Source organism: Chiloscyllium plagiosum, chromosome 17, assembly GCF_004010195.1.
Source record: "Chiloscyllium plagiosum isolate BGI_BamShark_2017 chromosome 17, ASM401019v2, whole genome shotgun sequence".
Lineage (NCBI taxonomy): Eukaryota > Metazoa > Chordata > Chondrichthyes > Orectolobiformes > Hemiscylliidae > Chiloscyllium > Chiloscyllium plagiosum.
This window is the reverse complement of record NC_057726.1, coordinates 67,808,312-67,826,085: the sequence shown is the minus strand read 5'-3', so window position 1 is coordinate 67,826,085 and position 17,774 is coordinate 67,808,312. Positions and strand designations below refer to the sequence as shown.

General features: G+C 42.6%; 1 protein-coding gene across 2 annotated transcripts in view; it reads right to left on the bottom strand.

Annotated features, from left to right (window-relative positions):
• hydin (HYDIN axonemal central pair apparatus protein) overlaps positions 1-17,774 on the bottom strand; it is a 915,145-nt gene that overhangs the window by 630,022 nt on the left and 267,349 nt on the right. For both annotated transcript variants that reach the window (XM_043707374.1, XM_043707375.1), the window contains one exon: positions 5,054-5,237. In XM_043707374.1, coding sequence (XP_043563309.1) covers positions 5,054-5,237 — 184 coding nt within the window. The remainder of the gene's footprint in view (positions 1-5,053; positions 5,238-17,774) is intronic.

Genomic DNA, 17,774 nt, shown 5'->3' with positions numbered 1-17,774 from the left:
GGTCGCCCGAGATAGAAATGGAGAGGTCTAGGAAGGGGAGGGAGGAGTCTGAGATGGTCCAGGTGAATTTGAGGTCGGGGTGGAAGGTGTTGGTAAAGTGGATGAACTGTTCAACTTCCTCGTGGGAGCACGAGGCAGCGCCGATACAGTCATCGATGTAGCGGAGGAAAAGGTGGGGGGTGGTGCCAGTGTAGCTGCGGAAGATGGACTGTTCCACATATCCTACGAAGGCTAGTGTCAGTGAAGTTTTTGATGAGGTTCCGCTTGGTAGACTGGTAAGTAAAATTAGGTCACATGGGGTTCAGGGACAGCTTATTAAATGGATACAAAAATTGGCTTGACTGTAGGAGACAGAGGGTGATGGTAGCGGATTGTTAATCAGACTGGAAGCCTGTGACCAGAAGAGTTCCGCAGGGATCTGTGCTGGGTCTACTGTTGTTACAACAATTAAAAGACACTTGGACAGGTACATGAATAGGAAAGATTTTGAGGGATATGGGCCAAATGCAGGCAATTGGGACTGGTTTAGTTTGGAAAACTTGGATGAGTTGACTGAAGAGTCTGTTTCTCTGCTCTGTGACTCTAATGGTCAGGGTGCCCACCTCAGCTGGCTAGTGAGTTCTCTTCCATTTCAAGGCCACAATACAGTAGCGCTTCGACATACGAACGACACCGTTCACGAACAAATCGGTTTATGAACAGGATTGTACGTAAAATTTTGTTTCAACGTACGTACGAAATTCATGGTACAAACGCAAAAAGTCCGTATGCGACCATGTGGTTTCATTGTTCTGCTTTGCTACGCGCTTGTTGAACGCAAAAGCTCTCGTGCCCCACGTGATCTCATTCAGTTTGTCTTTGGCGCGTGCGCTGTGAACAGCCGTCCAAGCATTCTTACGCTATCCAAACAATGGTAAAAATTAATTCAGTTCGCGAACTTTGCGGTTCGCGAACCGGGTCCCGGAACGGATTAAGTTCGTAAGTCGAGGCGCTACTGTATACTGTAAAAGAAAGTGCAGTTACTCTAAAGCCAAATCCTCAAAACAGTCAGATTTGTATTTAGAAACATCTTTTAACAGTTTAAATGCTCTCCAGCCTTCAGCAGCTTTGGATGCAAGGGGAAAACTGGCATCCTTTGCATTTACTCTTGCCTTCACAAGAAATGTGCTAAAGGAGGAAAATCAGGTGAACAAAAACTGTTTCTTTTCACTTCCTGTCTCTGCAGACCTATGTACTTTCATTACGCTCTGTGTTAAAGTTGGTGATATTTTTGTAGTATTAAAACTTCTGCCCTTCACAGCCACACGCTGGAATTATTACTCACAATCGTTGTATGACAATATGATCTTTTGCTATAAATTCTATGTCCTATGATTCTGCTCCACTAGCTACCTGATGAAGGAGCAGCGCTCTGAAAGCGAGTGCTTCCAAATAAACCTGTTGGACTATAACCTGGTGTTGTGTGATTTTTAACTTTGTCCACCCCAGTCCAACACTAGCACCTCCACATCGCATTGCCTCGAAAATACTTTAAAGTTAGTAACTTAACTTGTACATTGATCAGATCTAATACTGTTACTAAAAAAAACTTCAGTCAATCACAGAATCTCAATTGCAATTTGTAAAAGACTAAGTTAACAAAATCTAATTAAATGCTTGAGATGTTGAAAGCCTGATTTTAATTTGCAATAAACTTGATCAACCCTGTCACCCACTGCTTCCATTGCATAATTAATGAAATAGCAGTTCATGCTAACCAGAACAAATAAAGTACATCCAACTGGATCATTCATTGTATGAGGCCTGTAAAATGGTGTATACATTCTGTAGACATTTCATATGCATATAAATGTTTATTTTTGTTAGATAATATCTATTGATTCTTTTTCTATTAATTTTTCTTTCCTTTCCCTGGAAGCTCACCACCATGATTTGGATATTTGGTCCTTTGATTCAAGGTCATAGCTGATCTTGCACCTCAACTCCACATTCCCACACTCCCTCCCTACACCTTGATTCACTTAATGACAGGAAAATCAATTGTTTCAACGACTAAGAATCCACAGTTCCCCGGATAAAAATCCCTAACCTTCTGATAAAGACATTTCTGAGCTCATTCCTAACTGGCTGACATCTTATCCTGAGACAGTGACCCTAGTTCTAGATGCTTCAAGTAGGGGAAACAGATATTCCAGCCTTTATTCTTTCAAGCCCTCTCAGAATTTTAGACATATTAATTCGTTCACTGACATGTTAATAACAATGGTATAATAATCTATAGTTCATCATTTGTATGTGCAGTTCGCAGACCCACAGCAGACTCACAACATTGTGTATAGACATCATATGGAGTCCTTAAAGGTCATCTCTCAATGGCAAAGTTAACGTCCAATGTTCTCATTTTTTAATACTCAAGAGAATATAGACCCAATCCACTCAAATGTACTTTTTTTCTCTATCACCCGTTGAAATATCCAATCTTCATATCTGAGCTTAGAAAATATGTGTTGTGAAAAATGGAAAATTATCACAGCTGTCGAGTCTGTGTTCTGAGGCAGATGGATATGCTCGAATCTCATCCTGCCTGGCTGTTTAACCTCTTCCAGTCTCATGATCCTCTGTGACCTCTCAGTTCCTCTTCCAATTCTGGCTTCGCATACATCATCGATTTCCTTTATTCCATCAGTGACATTTGTGCCTTCAGCTTCATTGGCCTAATATTCCAGAACTGCTTTGGGCAAAGCCTTTAATGAGAGTCATCGAGATGTACAGCATGGAAACAGACCCTTCGGTCCAACCCGTCCATGCCGACCAGATATCCCAACCCAATCTAGTCCCACCTGCCAGCACCCGGCCCATAACCCTCCAAACCCTTCCTATTCATATACCCATCCAAATGCCTCTTAAAAGTTGTGAGCTGAAGACAAGTAGCCCCTGGAACTCAAATTGAGCATTGGAAGACAAATCAGTGGTGTGTGTGAATGACTTGACAGAACTGTTGACAGCACCTTGCATTGTTGAGCTAATGATTAGGAATAACCTGATGGGGGAGTAATTGGTCAAATTGAATTTCCCCTAATGTTGTAAATGTGGTGGAACATTTTAGCTAAGGGTACAGGTAATTCTGGATTAAGATCCTTTGGATGACAATCAGGAGGCTTTTGATGCCTGCGCTTATGTACAGTGCAGTAAACTGATTTTTATCTGATGAAGAATAAATTAAATTCTCTGAAGATTGGAATCTGTAGTAGTGGTACTTCAGGAGATGACTGAAGACCATCATTTATTTGGCACTTCGTTGCGAATTTGATTGTGAAAGCTTCAGTCTTGGCATTTGCAATCATATGTTGTACTCTGCCGTGATTGAGAAGGGACATATTCATGAGAACACCTTCCCCCATTTGTTTAAGTGTCCACTGGCATTTCTGATTGGATGTGGTAGGGTTGCAGAATATGAGCCCTAACTGTTGCTTGCTGGATAGCTTACCTTTGCCTAGATCTGTTACTTTTGTCATTTACCACCAATATCTATTACAGTTTCACTAGGTTCATTTTCAGGCATCTAATTCTGCTCATAAGACAACCCTGTCATAGAACTGTGTAGATCGGTGTTGATGTTGATAGAGGAGTGAAAGATAGGGTAGATAATATGGGATTATAGATTGTCATGATATATAACGCTGCTGCTGATGGCTCACAGCACCTCATGAATGACTTGTTTTGACCTGTCAGATTTGTACCAAATATATATTTTACACAGTGAATGTGCAACACAGGATGGTGGCAAGAGGCTACATGATGGTGCTTGTGGGGTGATTTTCTAAGCACAGAGTTTGGAATTTGAATTGCAGGTTTTCATGCTGAACACAACTGTGTCACTCTGGTGATGTTGTTTTAACTTTAGATGCCCTAACTGGCGAGGATGACATCCTAATAATGAGAGAGACAGCAGAAGGCAGGAACTGCTAGCCTGCTGCCAACAGCCATGTTGGGGACTGCCACTGCCTTGCCAAAGACAGTAGGCAGCTCCTTAAAGAATGTCAACCTGTGCAGACATGAGAGTTCCTTTCAGGATAGGGTTAAGTAATGATTAGTGAGGACTGCAGATGCTGGAGATTAGAGTCAAGAGTGTGGGGTTGGACAAAGCACAGCAGGTCAGGCAGCATCTGAGGAGCAAGAAAATCGACATTTTAGGGAAAAGCCTTTAATCAGGAATGAGGCTGGGAGCCTCGGGGGTGGAGAGATAAATGGGAGGAGTTGGGACTGGGGCAAGTAGCTGAGAGTGCAAGAGGTGGATGGAGGTGGGGGTAAAGGTGATAGGTCAGAGGGGAGGGTGGAGCGGATAGGTGGGAAGGAAGATGGACAGATGGGACAGGTCATGAGGGCGATGCGGAGCTGGAAGGTTGAAACTGGGATAAGGCAGGGGTTGGGGAAATGAGGAATCTGGTGAAATCCAAATTGATGCCATGGGTTGGAGGGTCCCGAGGCGGAAGGTAAGGTGTTCTTCCTCCTGCATGTCCTCGACAGAGTGGGAGGGGGAGTGACTGGCCAAGAGCACGGTGGAGTTGCTTGGCATGGGTGTCCCGGAGATGTTCTGTGAAGCGCTCTATGAATAGGCGCCCTGTCTCCCCAATGTAGAGGAGACCGTATCGGGAGCAACGGATACAATAAATGACGTGTGGAAGTGCAGGTGAAACTTTGTTGGATAGGAAGTGTTTTAATCATGGAGCACAAAGTGCCAATCTTGCAAAAGCAGTTTACTGATGCTGAGTTCATGAAATGGAAAAAATGTTTCATTCCATATGGCTTCTAGGTAGAGGAACAAAATAATCCACCTCATAGCGAGTTCTGAAAAGATTTGTAGCTCAGGTTGTGGTTATGGTTGTAGGTTTGCTCGCTAAGCTGGAAGGTTCTGGAAACGTCTGGAAATGAACCTTCCAGCTCAGCGAGCAAACCTACATCCATAATCCACCTCTAATATACAACTGCAAACATATTTGCACCATTGCCCTCAAAAGCACACTTCTCTTTGCAAACCATTTTAAGCACTAACCACTGGTTCAATGATGAAAATATCATCAGACAACAGCATTGTGTCATCCTCCACCAAATGGCGACGATTCTGGAAGGTTCGGGCAAGGAGAGGCATCTGTTCACGTAAAGTAGGGTCTTCAGTGCACTCCTTCATAAACCGGTTAGTTTCCTCTTCTTCCTCAGTCATCAAGTCTGAAATAAATCTGAACAAAGACATACAGATCAGCTATGAACTCACACAGCTCATCATGTCAACACGAACCACAACCATTATCTATACATTTACCCTCAGGAAGATTCTTACACACCCAAAATATTGACCTGCATTCACTTTTTGATGGTAACTAACTTGAGCATTTTGTGCATTTATTTCAAGTTTCTTAGATTCTTTTTCTATCTATTAAAAGGATTTTTAAAATAGTGTTGCCTCCCAGCCACCCGAGATAGTGGTGAGGGTCCAGACATGAGAATTCATGCCAGCAGAATCCTGGGCCTACAGCCATTTTCCTAGAGCTGGGATGAATTCACAAAGCATTGGACAATTCAAACCAATTAAGATCCATCGTCAGATGTGGAACCAGAATTGTTCTGCTCAGACTCTGGGTCTGCCGAGGCATTGTGGTCTAAACCTGCTACCTGAAATATAGGAATATGAGGAATTAAGAGCAGGAATAGGCCAGTGGCTCTTTGACTCTCCTTCGGGGTGGATACGGCCTTCCAATGGAAAGCTGTGGGATCAGTGCTAAAGATTGCCTTTGAACTCTCCCCACCTGCCATTTAACAAGTGCTGAAAATTTCAAGTACCAACGTAAAATGCTGGAAATAATAAGGAAGTCTTACAGCTGCTGACAGTGGATCGCTGAACTGAAGTGTTAATAATTCTCTCTCCACAGATGCCAGCATACACGCTTGGTGTTTCCAGATATACTGCCATATACGTAGATATATAGACATAAATATGTTTATCTATTAAAATGACATTTCTTGTAAAAAAAGGATTTGCTGAGTCACCTATCATCATCAGGAATATCCTGGAGCTTACTCTCTAACATATGTGTAGAGACCCACTAAAGTCTCTCAACTTTCATTAAGTTTAATTGAACAGCTGAGTTTCAAAATTAAAGCAGGGCAGTAACAGCTGGTATGTGACACAAATAAACTGCATGATAATGAGGAAATAGTTCTAGTTCTTTCTATCAGTTCAGTGGTTTAAAAACAAAGTTATGGATGGAATCTTCCAGGGACCTGAACAACTTGGGCTGTGCTGAAAAATATGGCAGAATATTTGAGAAGTCCAGTAAGGCTGATCGTGACATCAGGAACAACTCACTACATCTTTTAGCTAACGTTTCACTGGATGTCAAAGTGAGATTCCCTGAACACAGAAGTGAATTGTCTATTAAGAGGAATTATGCTTGTTAATTATCTTATTAACCGCATACATTTTGCCTCATTAATATGCAGCTTCCTATACTACCACTTGGCATGAGCAAACTGGATGGTGAGGATTCTTACCACGGGACTCAGAGGGGTTACCTGGCGACTTCAGCTCACCATTGGCTGCAAAGAGGAGCTTTCATGTTCCTCATCATGCAACGGCATCTCAGAGCACAATCCATAAGGCCTAGTCACAGGCACTCCTTGTCCTGAGGGAAGGGAGAGCTGTCGGTGGGGGAGGTGTTTTGGATCCTGAGAGTAGAGAGGGGTGTCAGGTCCCAGGGAAAGAGGGGCATGTTGGGTCCACATCTAAGGAGTGTTGAGGTGGTGTATTTTGGGGCAGGTGAGTTCAATAAGGGTGGTCAGTTTAACAGTTACTTACAAGCAACACTCGGTTTTTAATAACTTACCTCTTCCTGAGTAACTATTTACTTAATTGTCAAGGAGCCCTTTGAATTCTTGATTCATACAGATATTTTTAGAATCATTTTCTGGATAATTCCCTTGGAGACTGCTATGTCAGAGATTCTGAATGCACATCTGGGCGGCACGGTGGCACAGTGGTTAGCACTGCTGCCTCGCAGCGCTAGAGACCCGGGTTCAATTCCCGACTCAGGCGACTGACTGTGTGGAGTTTGCACGTTCTCCCCGTGTCTGCGTGGGTTTCCTCCGGGTGCTCCGGTTTCCTCCCACAGTCCAAAGATGTGCAAGTCAGGTGAATTGGCCATGCTAAATTGCCCGTAGTGTTAGGTAACGGGTAAATGTAGGGGTATGGGTGGGTTTCGCTTCGGCGGGTCGGTGTGGACTTGTTGGGCCGAAGGGCCTGTTTCCACACTGTAATGTAATCTAATCTAATCTATGCTACTGAAACAATTATCTGGCCATTGGAAAACCTGGACCAATTGCTCTGACAGCACTGTTGACAGGAACAGTAAGTTGCAAAGAATCAAGAATACATTAAGTAAGTACATAACAGTCTGGCAAATTAAATTTAATGTGAGATCATACACAGCTTACTTCAGAGAGTTAAAAATCACACAACACCAGATTATAGTTCAACTGGTTTATCCTGCTCCACAGCTACCTGATGGAGCAGCACTCCAATAGCTAGTACTTCCAAATAAATCTATTGGACTATAACCTGATGTTGGGTAACCTTTAACTTTGTCCACCCCAGTCCAACACCGGCACTTCCACATCATAGCTATCGAAGATAAGATCAGAATATTCTCCAAATGGTGAGAAACTAGGAACTGCAGATGAGCTGAGGAGTTGAGAGGCTTGGTACACAATGTCTAAAAGCTAGCGTGCAGGAAATGTGATTAAAAAGGCTCACCGAAAGCTGACATTTGACTATACCAAAGAGTTCTGACTCAGTCCAGTCTAGATTACTGCATTCACCTCAGTTCTTGACAGTACCTCAGAAAGAAGGAGGTGCATCACAAATTCACTAGACTGACACTGGGCCTAAGAGAGTTCCCATGAATGTAGAAAATTCATAAATGATCTATTTAAGTTATTTAAGGTGGTCAAATTACTTGACACAATAAGATAGAGATAAATGGTCCTGTTAAACGTAGAGCTAGGCTGTTCAGGCGTGATGTTAGAAAGTATTTCTTCACCCAAACTGCCATGGAAATCTGGACTCTTTTGCCCACCATCTAAGAAAAGGTTGTAAAATAAATTGAAAAATTTTAGAATTGATACTGACAAATTTATGATTTAAAAAAGGATAAAGAATTCTGGAACTAAGATGGGTAGATGAAGTTATGTTAGATTAAGGTTAATCATGATCTAACTAAATGATGGGATGGGCTTAAGGAGTTGAATAATCTACTCCAGTTCCAATGCATATTATTGAATCATCACGAGGTACATCTCATGGGTGACATGTTTATACATGATCCACCAGAACCATTCAGAATTATTTCAGGTAATAGTGTAATATTTTAATTCAACTGAACTGATAGTCATCCAATACTAGTAGCACATTCACAACAGCTATAGCTGTCAGCTAATGTCAAAATAACCCCATTGTGTTTCAATCAATATTTTATAATTGGCTTCTTTAAAACAGATTAGTTTTATCATTTATTAAAGCAGCAAGATGTTTGAAACTGACTCCTTTAAGGTAAATTGAGAATGTGAGGTCCTAAAAAAGATCTGGCCAGAGACAAGCCCATGAAGCTCAAACTAAATCTGAAATCAAAACAGGAAAAACAGGGAAGGATGAAAGGGCAGTGAAATCAGAGGGGGAAGAGAGAGAGAGAGAGACGAACCAAGCTGGAGATTGGAATCAACAATTCTTAGAAGTCACTAAGTGAACATGCAAAGAGTGGAAAAATAGTGAGAATATTTTTAATGGCTGTGCAAATAAAACTCTGCCTCAAAGAAAGGATAGAATTAAAAAACAGATGTTATATTAATTATGTATAGATCTTCATAAGACCACCCTTGCAGTACAGTACTTCAAGTTTCCATATTACAGGGGAATGGGGGAATTATTTTCCACGGTTTCAGCTACCTGCGGTTTACCAAGGCCCGAACATATTATTGGGAACCTTCCGAAACCAGGGACCAGGGAGCTGCCGGGAATTAAGTCATTAGCCATAACCTTCTGCAGTAACATTTAAACTCCAGGGAGGAGGAACTCAAACCACAAGTTGCCGAGTCATAGTGTCACAAGATCCATCGAACATAAAAACTACATAAACTAAAACCACTACAGTTAACAAACCTACAAAGCTATCAAAGATTACATACAACAAAAACCAAAAAGCAAACCAACATATAAAGTGCCAACAGCGTTGAATAAGGGAACTCACATCCTGCCCAAAGGGACAACTACCCATCCCAAAACCCAATTTCCCATCCCGCTGCCAAGACTGCAGCCCGGGCATTTAAATACCTGAACCGGGTATAAACTGTCCATAAACCAGGCATCTAGCCATCCCAACCACTTTCCCTTCTCCTAGCTAGAGCCGCACTGCAAACACAAGCAGAAAAGAAAAAAATTCCTTTTCAATAAAAAGGGATAAATTCAACACCCATCCTTTGGTATAACCTCTTAGAAATTGAAAGTACACATCTCAACCGCCACCAAATATAATTTAAACCAGATTATTACCAATAATAAAAATAGGAAAAGAAAGCCCCAACCAGGCTTCCTCTGTTTTTTTAAAGAAAAAACAGACACATACCCAAACAACACGGTGACACAGTGGTTAGCACTGCTGCCTCACAGCGCCAGAGACCCGGGTTCAATTCCCGCCTCAGGCGACTGACTGTGTGGAGTTTGCACGTTCTCCCCGTGTCTGCGTGGGTTTCCTCCGGGTGCTCCGGTTTCCTCCCACCATCCAAAGATGTGCAGGGTGAATCTAATCTAATCTAATCTAATCTAAACACTACTATTTGGACACCTCAAAGAGTACTGGATACCAAGCTCCCTCAGTTATCTCTTGACACCATCAGGTCCTTGAAGAACATGATCTTCGAGCCCTCGTACATTAGGGCCTTCAGATCCTTTCCCAGGATTCTGGAAGCTTCCACAATTCTCCCCTTATCTCTATAATGATAAAACCGCACCAAGAGAGGACGAGGACATTGACCCAGCCCTGACATCCACGCCGTGACCCCATGAGCCCTCTCAATCTTCAAGCCTCTCATTCCAGCCTCCAAGTGAAGGAATTTCAGCAACCACTCCCAATAAACTCTGCCAGCTCACCTTCCTTACCCTTCGGCAGACCGACAATCTGAATATTTTTCCTGCTGCCCCTGTTCTCAAAATCATCTACTTGGTCACACAAATTATGGACCTGCATCTCCAAGGCCTGAATCCTATCCTTGGAGGAACTGGTATCAGCTTCCACCACTGTGATTCTGCGTTCAACCTCATCCGTCCTTTTTTCCAGGTCTTCCAGCTGTTATTCATGCTTCTGCAGCATGATAGAGATCAAGGCCAGCTTCTCCTCTATCTGCTTACTCAACATCTCATGAGATTGTGAAGCTCCTTCACCAAGGCCTGGTAGGTCATCGAGTCCAAGGGTCCTATAGGCTGCGCTGTGGGCCTGGCTTCAGACACTCCTCCTTCCTTCTTCAGCATCCCTGGACGGTGAAAACACAGGTATGATGATTTTTCACAATTTCCTGGGACTCCATGACCTTTCTAGAGTCCCAGGATATCACAATGATCCAGGTTAAGCGGGTTAGAAGTTCATCCTGCTTGTGCTATGGTGCGAAGGTCTGCAACGCGATCCTCCTAGATCGCTGCCATCTTGGATCCCCCCCTCAGTAAGGCCTTTGATAAGGTTCCCCCATGGTAGGCTCATTCAGAAAGTTAAGAGGTATGGGATACAGGGAAATTTGGCTGGCCAAAATAAGACAGCGAGTGGTAAGTGGATGGAAAGTATTCCGCCTGGAGGTCAGTGACCAGTGGTATCACACAGGGATCTCTTCTTGGGCCTCTGCTTTTTGTAGTTTTTATAAATGACTTGGAAAAAGATGTGGAAGGGTGGTTTAGTAAGTTTGCCGATGACACAAAGGTCAGTGGTGTTGTAAATAGTGTCGAGGGCTGTTACAGACTACAACAAGACATTGACAGGATGCAGAGCTGGGCTGAGAAGTGGCAGATGGAGTTCAACCTGGATAAATGTGAAGTGATTTATTTTGGACAGTTGAATTTGAAAGCTGAATACAGGGTTAAAGACAGGATTCTTGGCAGAGTGGAGGAACAGCGGGATCTTGGAATCCAGTTACACAGATCCATCAAAGTTGCCACCCAAGTTGATAAGGTTGTTAAGAAGACATATGGTGTTTTGGCTTTCATTAACAAGGGGATTGAGTTTAAGAGCCATGAGGTTTTGCTGCAGCTCTATAAAACCCTGGTTAGACCACACTCGGAATATTGTGTCCAGTTCTGGTCACCTCATTATAGAAAGGATGTAGATGCTTTAGAGAGGGTGAGAGGAGACTTACCAGGATGCTGCCTGGATTAGAGAGCTTGTCTTATGAAGAGAGGTTGAGTGAGCTGGGGCTTTTCTCATTGCAACGAAAATGGATGAGAGGTGACTTGATAGAGGTGTATAAGGTCATGAGAGGCATAGATAGAAAAGAGAGCAGAGGCTTTTCCCCAGGGCAGCGATGGCTGTCATGAGGGGTCATAGCTTTAAGGTGATTGGTGAAAGGTATGGGGGAGATGTCAGAGGTAGGTTCTCAACACAGAGTGGTGGGTGTGTGAAATGCACTGCCACAGATGGTCGTAGAGTCAGAGACATTAGGGACATTTAAGTGGCTGCTGGACAAGCTCATGGACAGCAGTAAATTGAGGGGTGTGTAGGTTAGGTTGATCTTATATTAAGATAAATGCTCAGCACAACATTGTGGGCCAAAGGGCCTGTACTGTGCTGTACTGTTCTATGTTCTCTGCTCTAAGTGAAAAGTTTACCCATCAGGACAGGACAACATTTCCTCTGGCAAAGGGAAGATTGAGGTCTGACTAGATGAAGGCCTGTAAATAATACAGAGTTTAATGGCATACATGTAGAGAAAACATTTCCTCTTGAGGGGTGGAACAAAGGCCAGGTTCAAATCTTCCAGCGATATCAATTCTTCCCAAAATATTTTCCCATTGCAGCACTACTGCACATGTCTTCAAGGACATTCCAGTTGCAGCCAACACTTAAATGAGCAGAAACAAAACCTGAAATTGCTGAGAAACTCAGCAGGTCTGGCAGTATCTGTGGAGTGAAAGCAGGTGCTACCTTTCTCTTCACAGCTATTAGTAGCTAGTAAAAAGTGGTGTAGATGCTAAAGACAGTGAGGGAACAGGTAAGTGATTTGGTGGAGACAGAGCCAAAGAGAGAGAAAGACAGTTAAGCAGACAAATAGATGGATAATGGGAAGCTAGGGAGAACGAAAAGCTGATAATAGGGACCGTAAGTAGGTGGAAATGAGTTGCCTGTACTGAAAGCAACTCATGTCGTGATAGAACAAGGGTGTGGGGCTGGATAAAAAACATGGCATGACGGAATCAGACAATAAAGTTAATAAGTCAAGAGTGTGGTGCTGGAAAAGCACAGAAGGTCAGGCATTATCCAAGGAGCAGGAAAATCGAAGTTTCGGGCATAAGGAGAGGCAGCACAGCACATACCCCTTTAATGGTGATGATTTCCATATTCTGGTAAATATTAAAGATCCAGTCTTTTAATGAATGAGTGCAGGCTGGTCAATGGACTAGTGAATCAGTGACAGGATGGGTAGATGAGTGAAGTGGGTAGTCAGGTAGGTGAAGGAGGGGCTGCAAATACTGAGTAATACTATAATTCTTCTCTGAATCAGAAATTACCCAAAATCTAAAATGATCCATCATCCAAAACTTCACTATTGTAAACAATATTCAAATATAGTTTCCCCAAAAAATTTAAACACACTTGAAATCAAATGTACCTTAGAAATAACCCTGTGCTGAATTAGCTATGCTTAATTAGGAGTATTTCACTGCTATTCTATACTGTGATGTTCATGGGTTGATCTTAATGATAGCAATAAAATCACTGAACAGTAACACATTGAACACTTGTTTAACATCTCCTTTGTGCTATTTTAAGCAAACGCATTTCCATCTATTTTTATATGCACCATTTTAACAAATACTCAGCAGAGGACATTTAAACAAGTTGATTGCTACTAAAATTTCCACGCAGGAGAGATCAAATGCAATGTAAAAAAATTGTTCTACCCAACAAGAACACTTCAATGAGATGAAGAGAACTGATAAACTCAAAGTTAAATTAGTGTTTAGAACTGAAACTGTAATTTACACTCATTTCAAATTATGCCTCTCTTTAAAAAAGTAACTGTATTAGGTAAATCGCCATGAGCAGCAGCATACAATATGAGAACATTTTTCAGGAACAACATCCAGTGTTTGAGGATTGGGATGAAACAATTTAGTTGCAGCAATTAATGAGCATGAAGTACGATTTTGATAAAGATTGCAGCATATGCTTCTCATGCTAACATAAGGCATAAACCAGCATCTGTAAAATAGCTGTCCTCTGATACCTATCAATATTCGCTATTTACTCATCTACTTCACATTTGTGACAGTACAAAGCAAGGAAAAAAACCCTTCATAGACCATTTATGTGAAGTGTCAGTTGTGACTCAATGGGTAATATTCTTGTCTTTTCATAGACTACAGTATATAAATGTCACTGTAACACTGATGTACTATTGGAGATGATGCCTTTTAGATAAAACATTAAACTGAGGCTCTCTCTACCTTGTCAAGTGACTATGAAAGACCCCATGACCTTATTTCAAAAGCAGGGTAGACAACCAGAGTGTTCTGGTGTGTAGCCATCACCATTAAAAAAAAAGAGGTATTATCATATTCAATTTCTGGGATCCTACTCATGCAAATTGGTTGTGGTGTTTCCTTTATTACGCCGCTGACTTCACTTCAAACTGTACTGCATTAGCTACATATTGTATTGGGACAGCCTGAGGTTGCAAAATATGCTATAGAAAATCAATCTCTCTTTAAAAGAGACATCTTTCTCTTGACAATAATGAGTCCCCGCCTGGTCACAGCAAATGATATTTTTATGGCATATGGTTGTAAGGCACCAGTAATTCTTTGGACTCTTGCTTAAATTATATTCTTCATTAAGGATTACATTATAAAGCACGTCCCAAAAGTGATTTACAGTTCATGGAGTTCTGTTAAAGTGTAGTCACTACTGGAATACAGGGACTGGCAGCGATGGTCGATAAACCAAGACAATGAAAGCACTGAAGCTGCAATTCAAGAACTGCTGGCAAGCTAAACATATGAAGCAAGATATTGTAGACAGAGCTAAGCAATCCCACAATCCTGAACCAGATCAAGTCTCTACAGTCCTGTCACATCCAAACAGGAACTAACAGGAAAGGGAGGTTTCACAAACTTCCACCGCCTCAACGATGGTGGAGCATGTGCAAAAGACGTGGCTGAATGTTTGTAACAATCTTCAGCAATAAATGGCATATGGATGGACCATCCCAGCCTCCTCCTGAGGTTACCATCATTTCAAAAGCCAATCTTCATCCAATTAGATTCATTCCTCATAATATGAAGAAACAGTTTTATTTTTCATTCATTCAGAGGATGAGGGATTTGATGGCAGGGGCATCATTTATTGACCACTCCAGCTACCCTTGAGAAAGTGGTGCTGAGCTACTTTCTTGAACCACTGCAGCCGATTTGATATAGAATTAGAATTACATTTTATTGTCATGTGTACTCAAGTATAGGAATACAGGAGTACAGTGAAAAATTCACAATGTCACTTTCACAGCACCATGTTAGGTACAAGGTACTTAGGTAAAAAGTAGAAAAATAAATAAGTTAAAAATTCAACATTACTGTTCCTGTCAATATAAACTAGTAAATAAGAAATAAAGTTAAAAGTTCCAAATTACACGTCTTCTTTATCTATGGGCCAACAGTCACTCCATGCTGGGCTTTCCCCACAGAGGCTTAATCTCTCAATTCCATGCCTCCAAGCTGCCATCTGATTGCTGACCGTCACCTAGGCTCACCATCCACCTTGCCTCAGGCTGCTAGAGTCCCACTGTGGTGCCGATCCAACGTAGATAGGCAGCAGGCTGGAATATCACAGCAGGCCCCCAGCTGCTTCCACGATGCCACTAAGCACCAGAGTTCTGCCCGGGCCACACCAACCACTTCATGGCCCACCATTAAAGTCCCTGTCTGGGTCCCAGCTGCTGCCTTCACCACCAGGCTCCCTCCAGAAGGTGAGCAAAGAGGAAAAAGACTAAAAAAAGAGAGAAAAAAAGCAAGAAAAGAAGAAAGAAGGAGCGGACAAGCTCAGACTCATAAGCTGCCATTTTGGAATTGCTGCACCCACAATTCCATTAGGGAAGAAGTACCTGCATTTTGATCCAACGACACTGATAGATTTCCAAGTCCGTGTGGTGAGGGGATCCAGACGATAATGATTGTAGGCTTTGTACTTGTTTTCTACGAAGCCTTGGTAAATTTCTGCAGTGCATCATGTAGATGGTATATACTGCTGCTACAATGTGTCGGTGGTAGAGGGAGTAAATGGTTGTCAATGTGGTGTCAATCAAATGGGCTGTTTTTTTCTGGATGGTGTCAAGATGTAAGTGTTGTTGGAGCTACATTCATCCAGGCAACTGAGGAATATTCCATAACATTGCTAATTTGTGCTTTGTAGATGGTAGATAGGCTTCGGTAAGTCAAAAGGTGAGTTGTTTGCTGCATACATCCGAGGCACTAACCTGCTTTTGTAACCATAGTTTTTCTGTTGTTAATCCAGTTCAGTATCTGGTCGATAGTAACCCCCAGAATATTGATAGTTGGGGATTCAGTGATAACAATGTCATTGAATGTCAAGGGTCAATGGTTTGATTTTGCCTTTTTGGTAATGGTCATTACCTGGCACTTGTGTAGCACGTATCATACTTGCCACTTGTCAGCCCAGGTCTTGCTACATTTGGGCATGGATGACTTTATTATCTGAGGAATTACAAATGGTCCTGAATTTTCTGCAATTATCAGCAAGGAATGAAGGTCATCTTGAAGTAGCTGGAGGTAACTAGGCCTAGAACACTAAACTCCTGCAGAGATGTTCTTAAACTGAGATGATTGACTGCCAACAATCACATCCATCTTCCATTGTGCCAGGCATGAACTCAATCAATGCAGAATTTTCTCCATGATTCCAGTTTTGCTCAGTGTTCTTGATGGCACAGTTGAGCACAGTGGATACAGCAGAAGATAACAGGAGTCATTGAGTCATACAGCATGGAGCCCAACAAGTGATAGTGCGCCAAACGGACGTCTTCTGCCATCTTTTCCAGTACAGCTTTAATAACGGCATCTACCCGGGGTGGCACAGTGGCTAGCACTGCTGCCTCACAGCACTAGGGACCTGGGTTCGATTCCAGCCGCGGACGACTGTCTGTGTGGAGTTTGCACATTCTCCCTGTGTCTGTGTGGGATACCACCCACAGTCCAAAGGTGTGCAAATTAGGTGAATTGGCCATGCTAAATTGCCCATAGAGTTAGGTGCATTAGTCAGGGGGAAATATGGGGAATGGGTCTGGGTGGGTTACTCTTCAGAGGGTCGGTGTGGACTTGTTGGGCCAAAGGGCCTGTTTCCACACTGTAGGGAATCTAATCAAATCAAATCTAATCTAATCTACTCAATAAAATATAAAATTGTCCAGGTCCTATTCAGAAAAAAGCAGGATGAATCAAATCCAGCCAATCACCACACTATTCAACCAATTTCCAACCATCAGTGAAGTGTTGGGAAAGACTTTGAAGTGCTATCAAGAGGGCTGTCTTGTGAAGCATGTGTGACAGAGGGTCAAGTCCCACCTGCTCCAGATGTAGATACATACAGTCATAATGTCATACAGCATGGAAACAGACACTTCAGTCCAAGCAATCCATACTGAACATAATCTCAAACTAAACAAGTCGCACCTGCCTGCTCCCTCCAAACCTATCTTATTCATGTATCTATCCACCACTTTGAGGAATTTCACTGTGCATGCAAACCATCCTCTCTGTAAAAGATTTGCCTCACGCCTCTCTCCTTTCACCTTAAAGTGTGCCCCACTAGTCTTCAAATCCTCTACCCTAGGGAAAAGACAACTACCATTAACTCTATCTTAACACTTCTCCTTACTTTATAAACTTCTATCAGATAAACGACCAATTTCCTACACTCCAGCCTCTCTATTTAACCATCCATGCTGAAAATGTGTTGCTGGAAAAGCGCAGCAGGTCAGGCAGCATCTCTACCCTAGGAAAAGACAACTACCATTAACTCTATCTTAACACTTCTCCTTACTTTATAAACTTCTATCAGATAAACGACCAATTTCCTACACTCCAGCCTCTCTATTTAACCATCCATGCTGAAAATGTGTTGCTGGAAAAGCGCAGCAGGTCAGGCAGCATCCAAGGAGCAGGAGAATCGACGTTTCGGGCATAAGCCCTTCTTCAGGAATGAGGAAAGTGTGTCCAGCAGGCTAAGATAAAAGGTAGGGAGGAGGGACTTGAGGGAGGAGCGTTGGAAATGCGATAGGTGGAAGGAGGTTAAGGTGAGGGTGATAGGCCGGAGTGGGGGTGGGCGCGGAGAGGTCAGGAAGAAGATTGCAGGTTAGGAAGGTGGTGCTGAGTTCAAGGGTTGGGACTGAGAAAAGGTGGGGGGAGGGGAAATTAGGAAACTGAAGAAATCTGAGTTCATCCCTTGTGGTTGGAG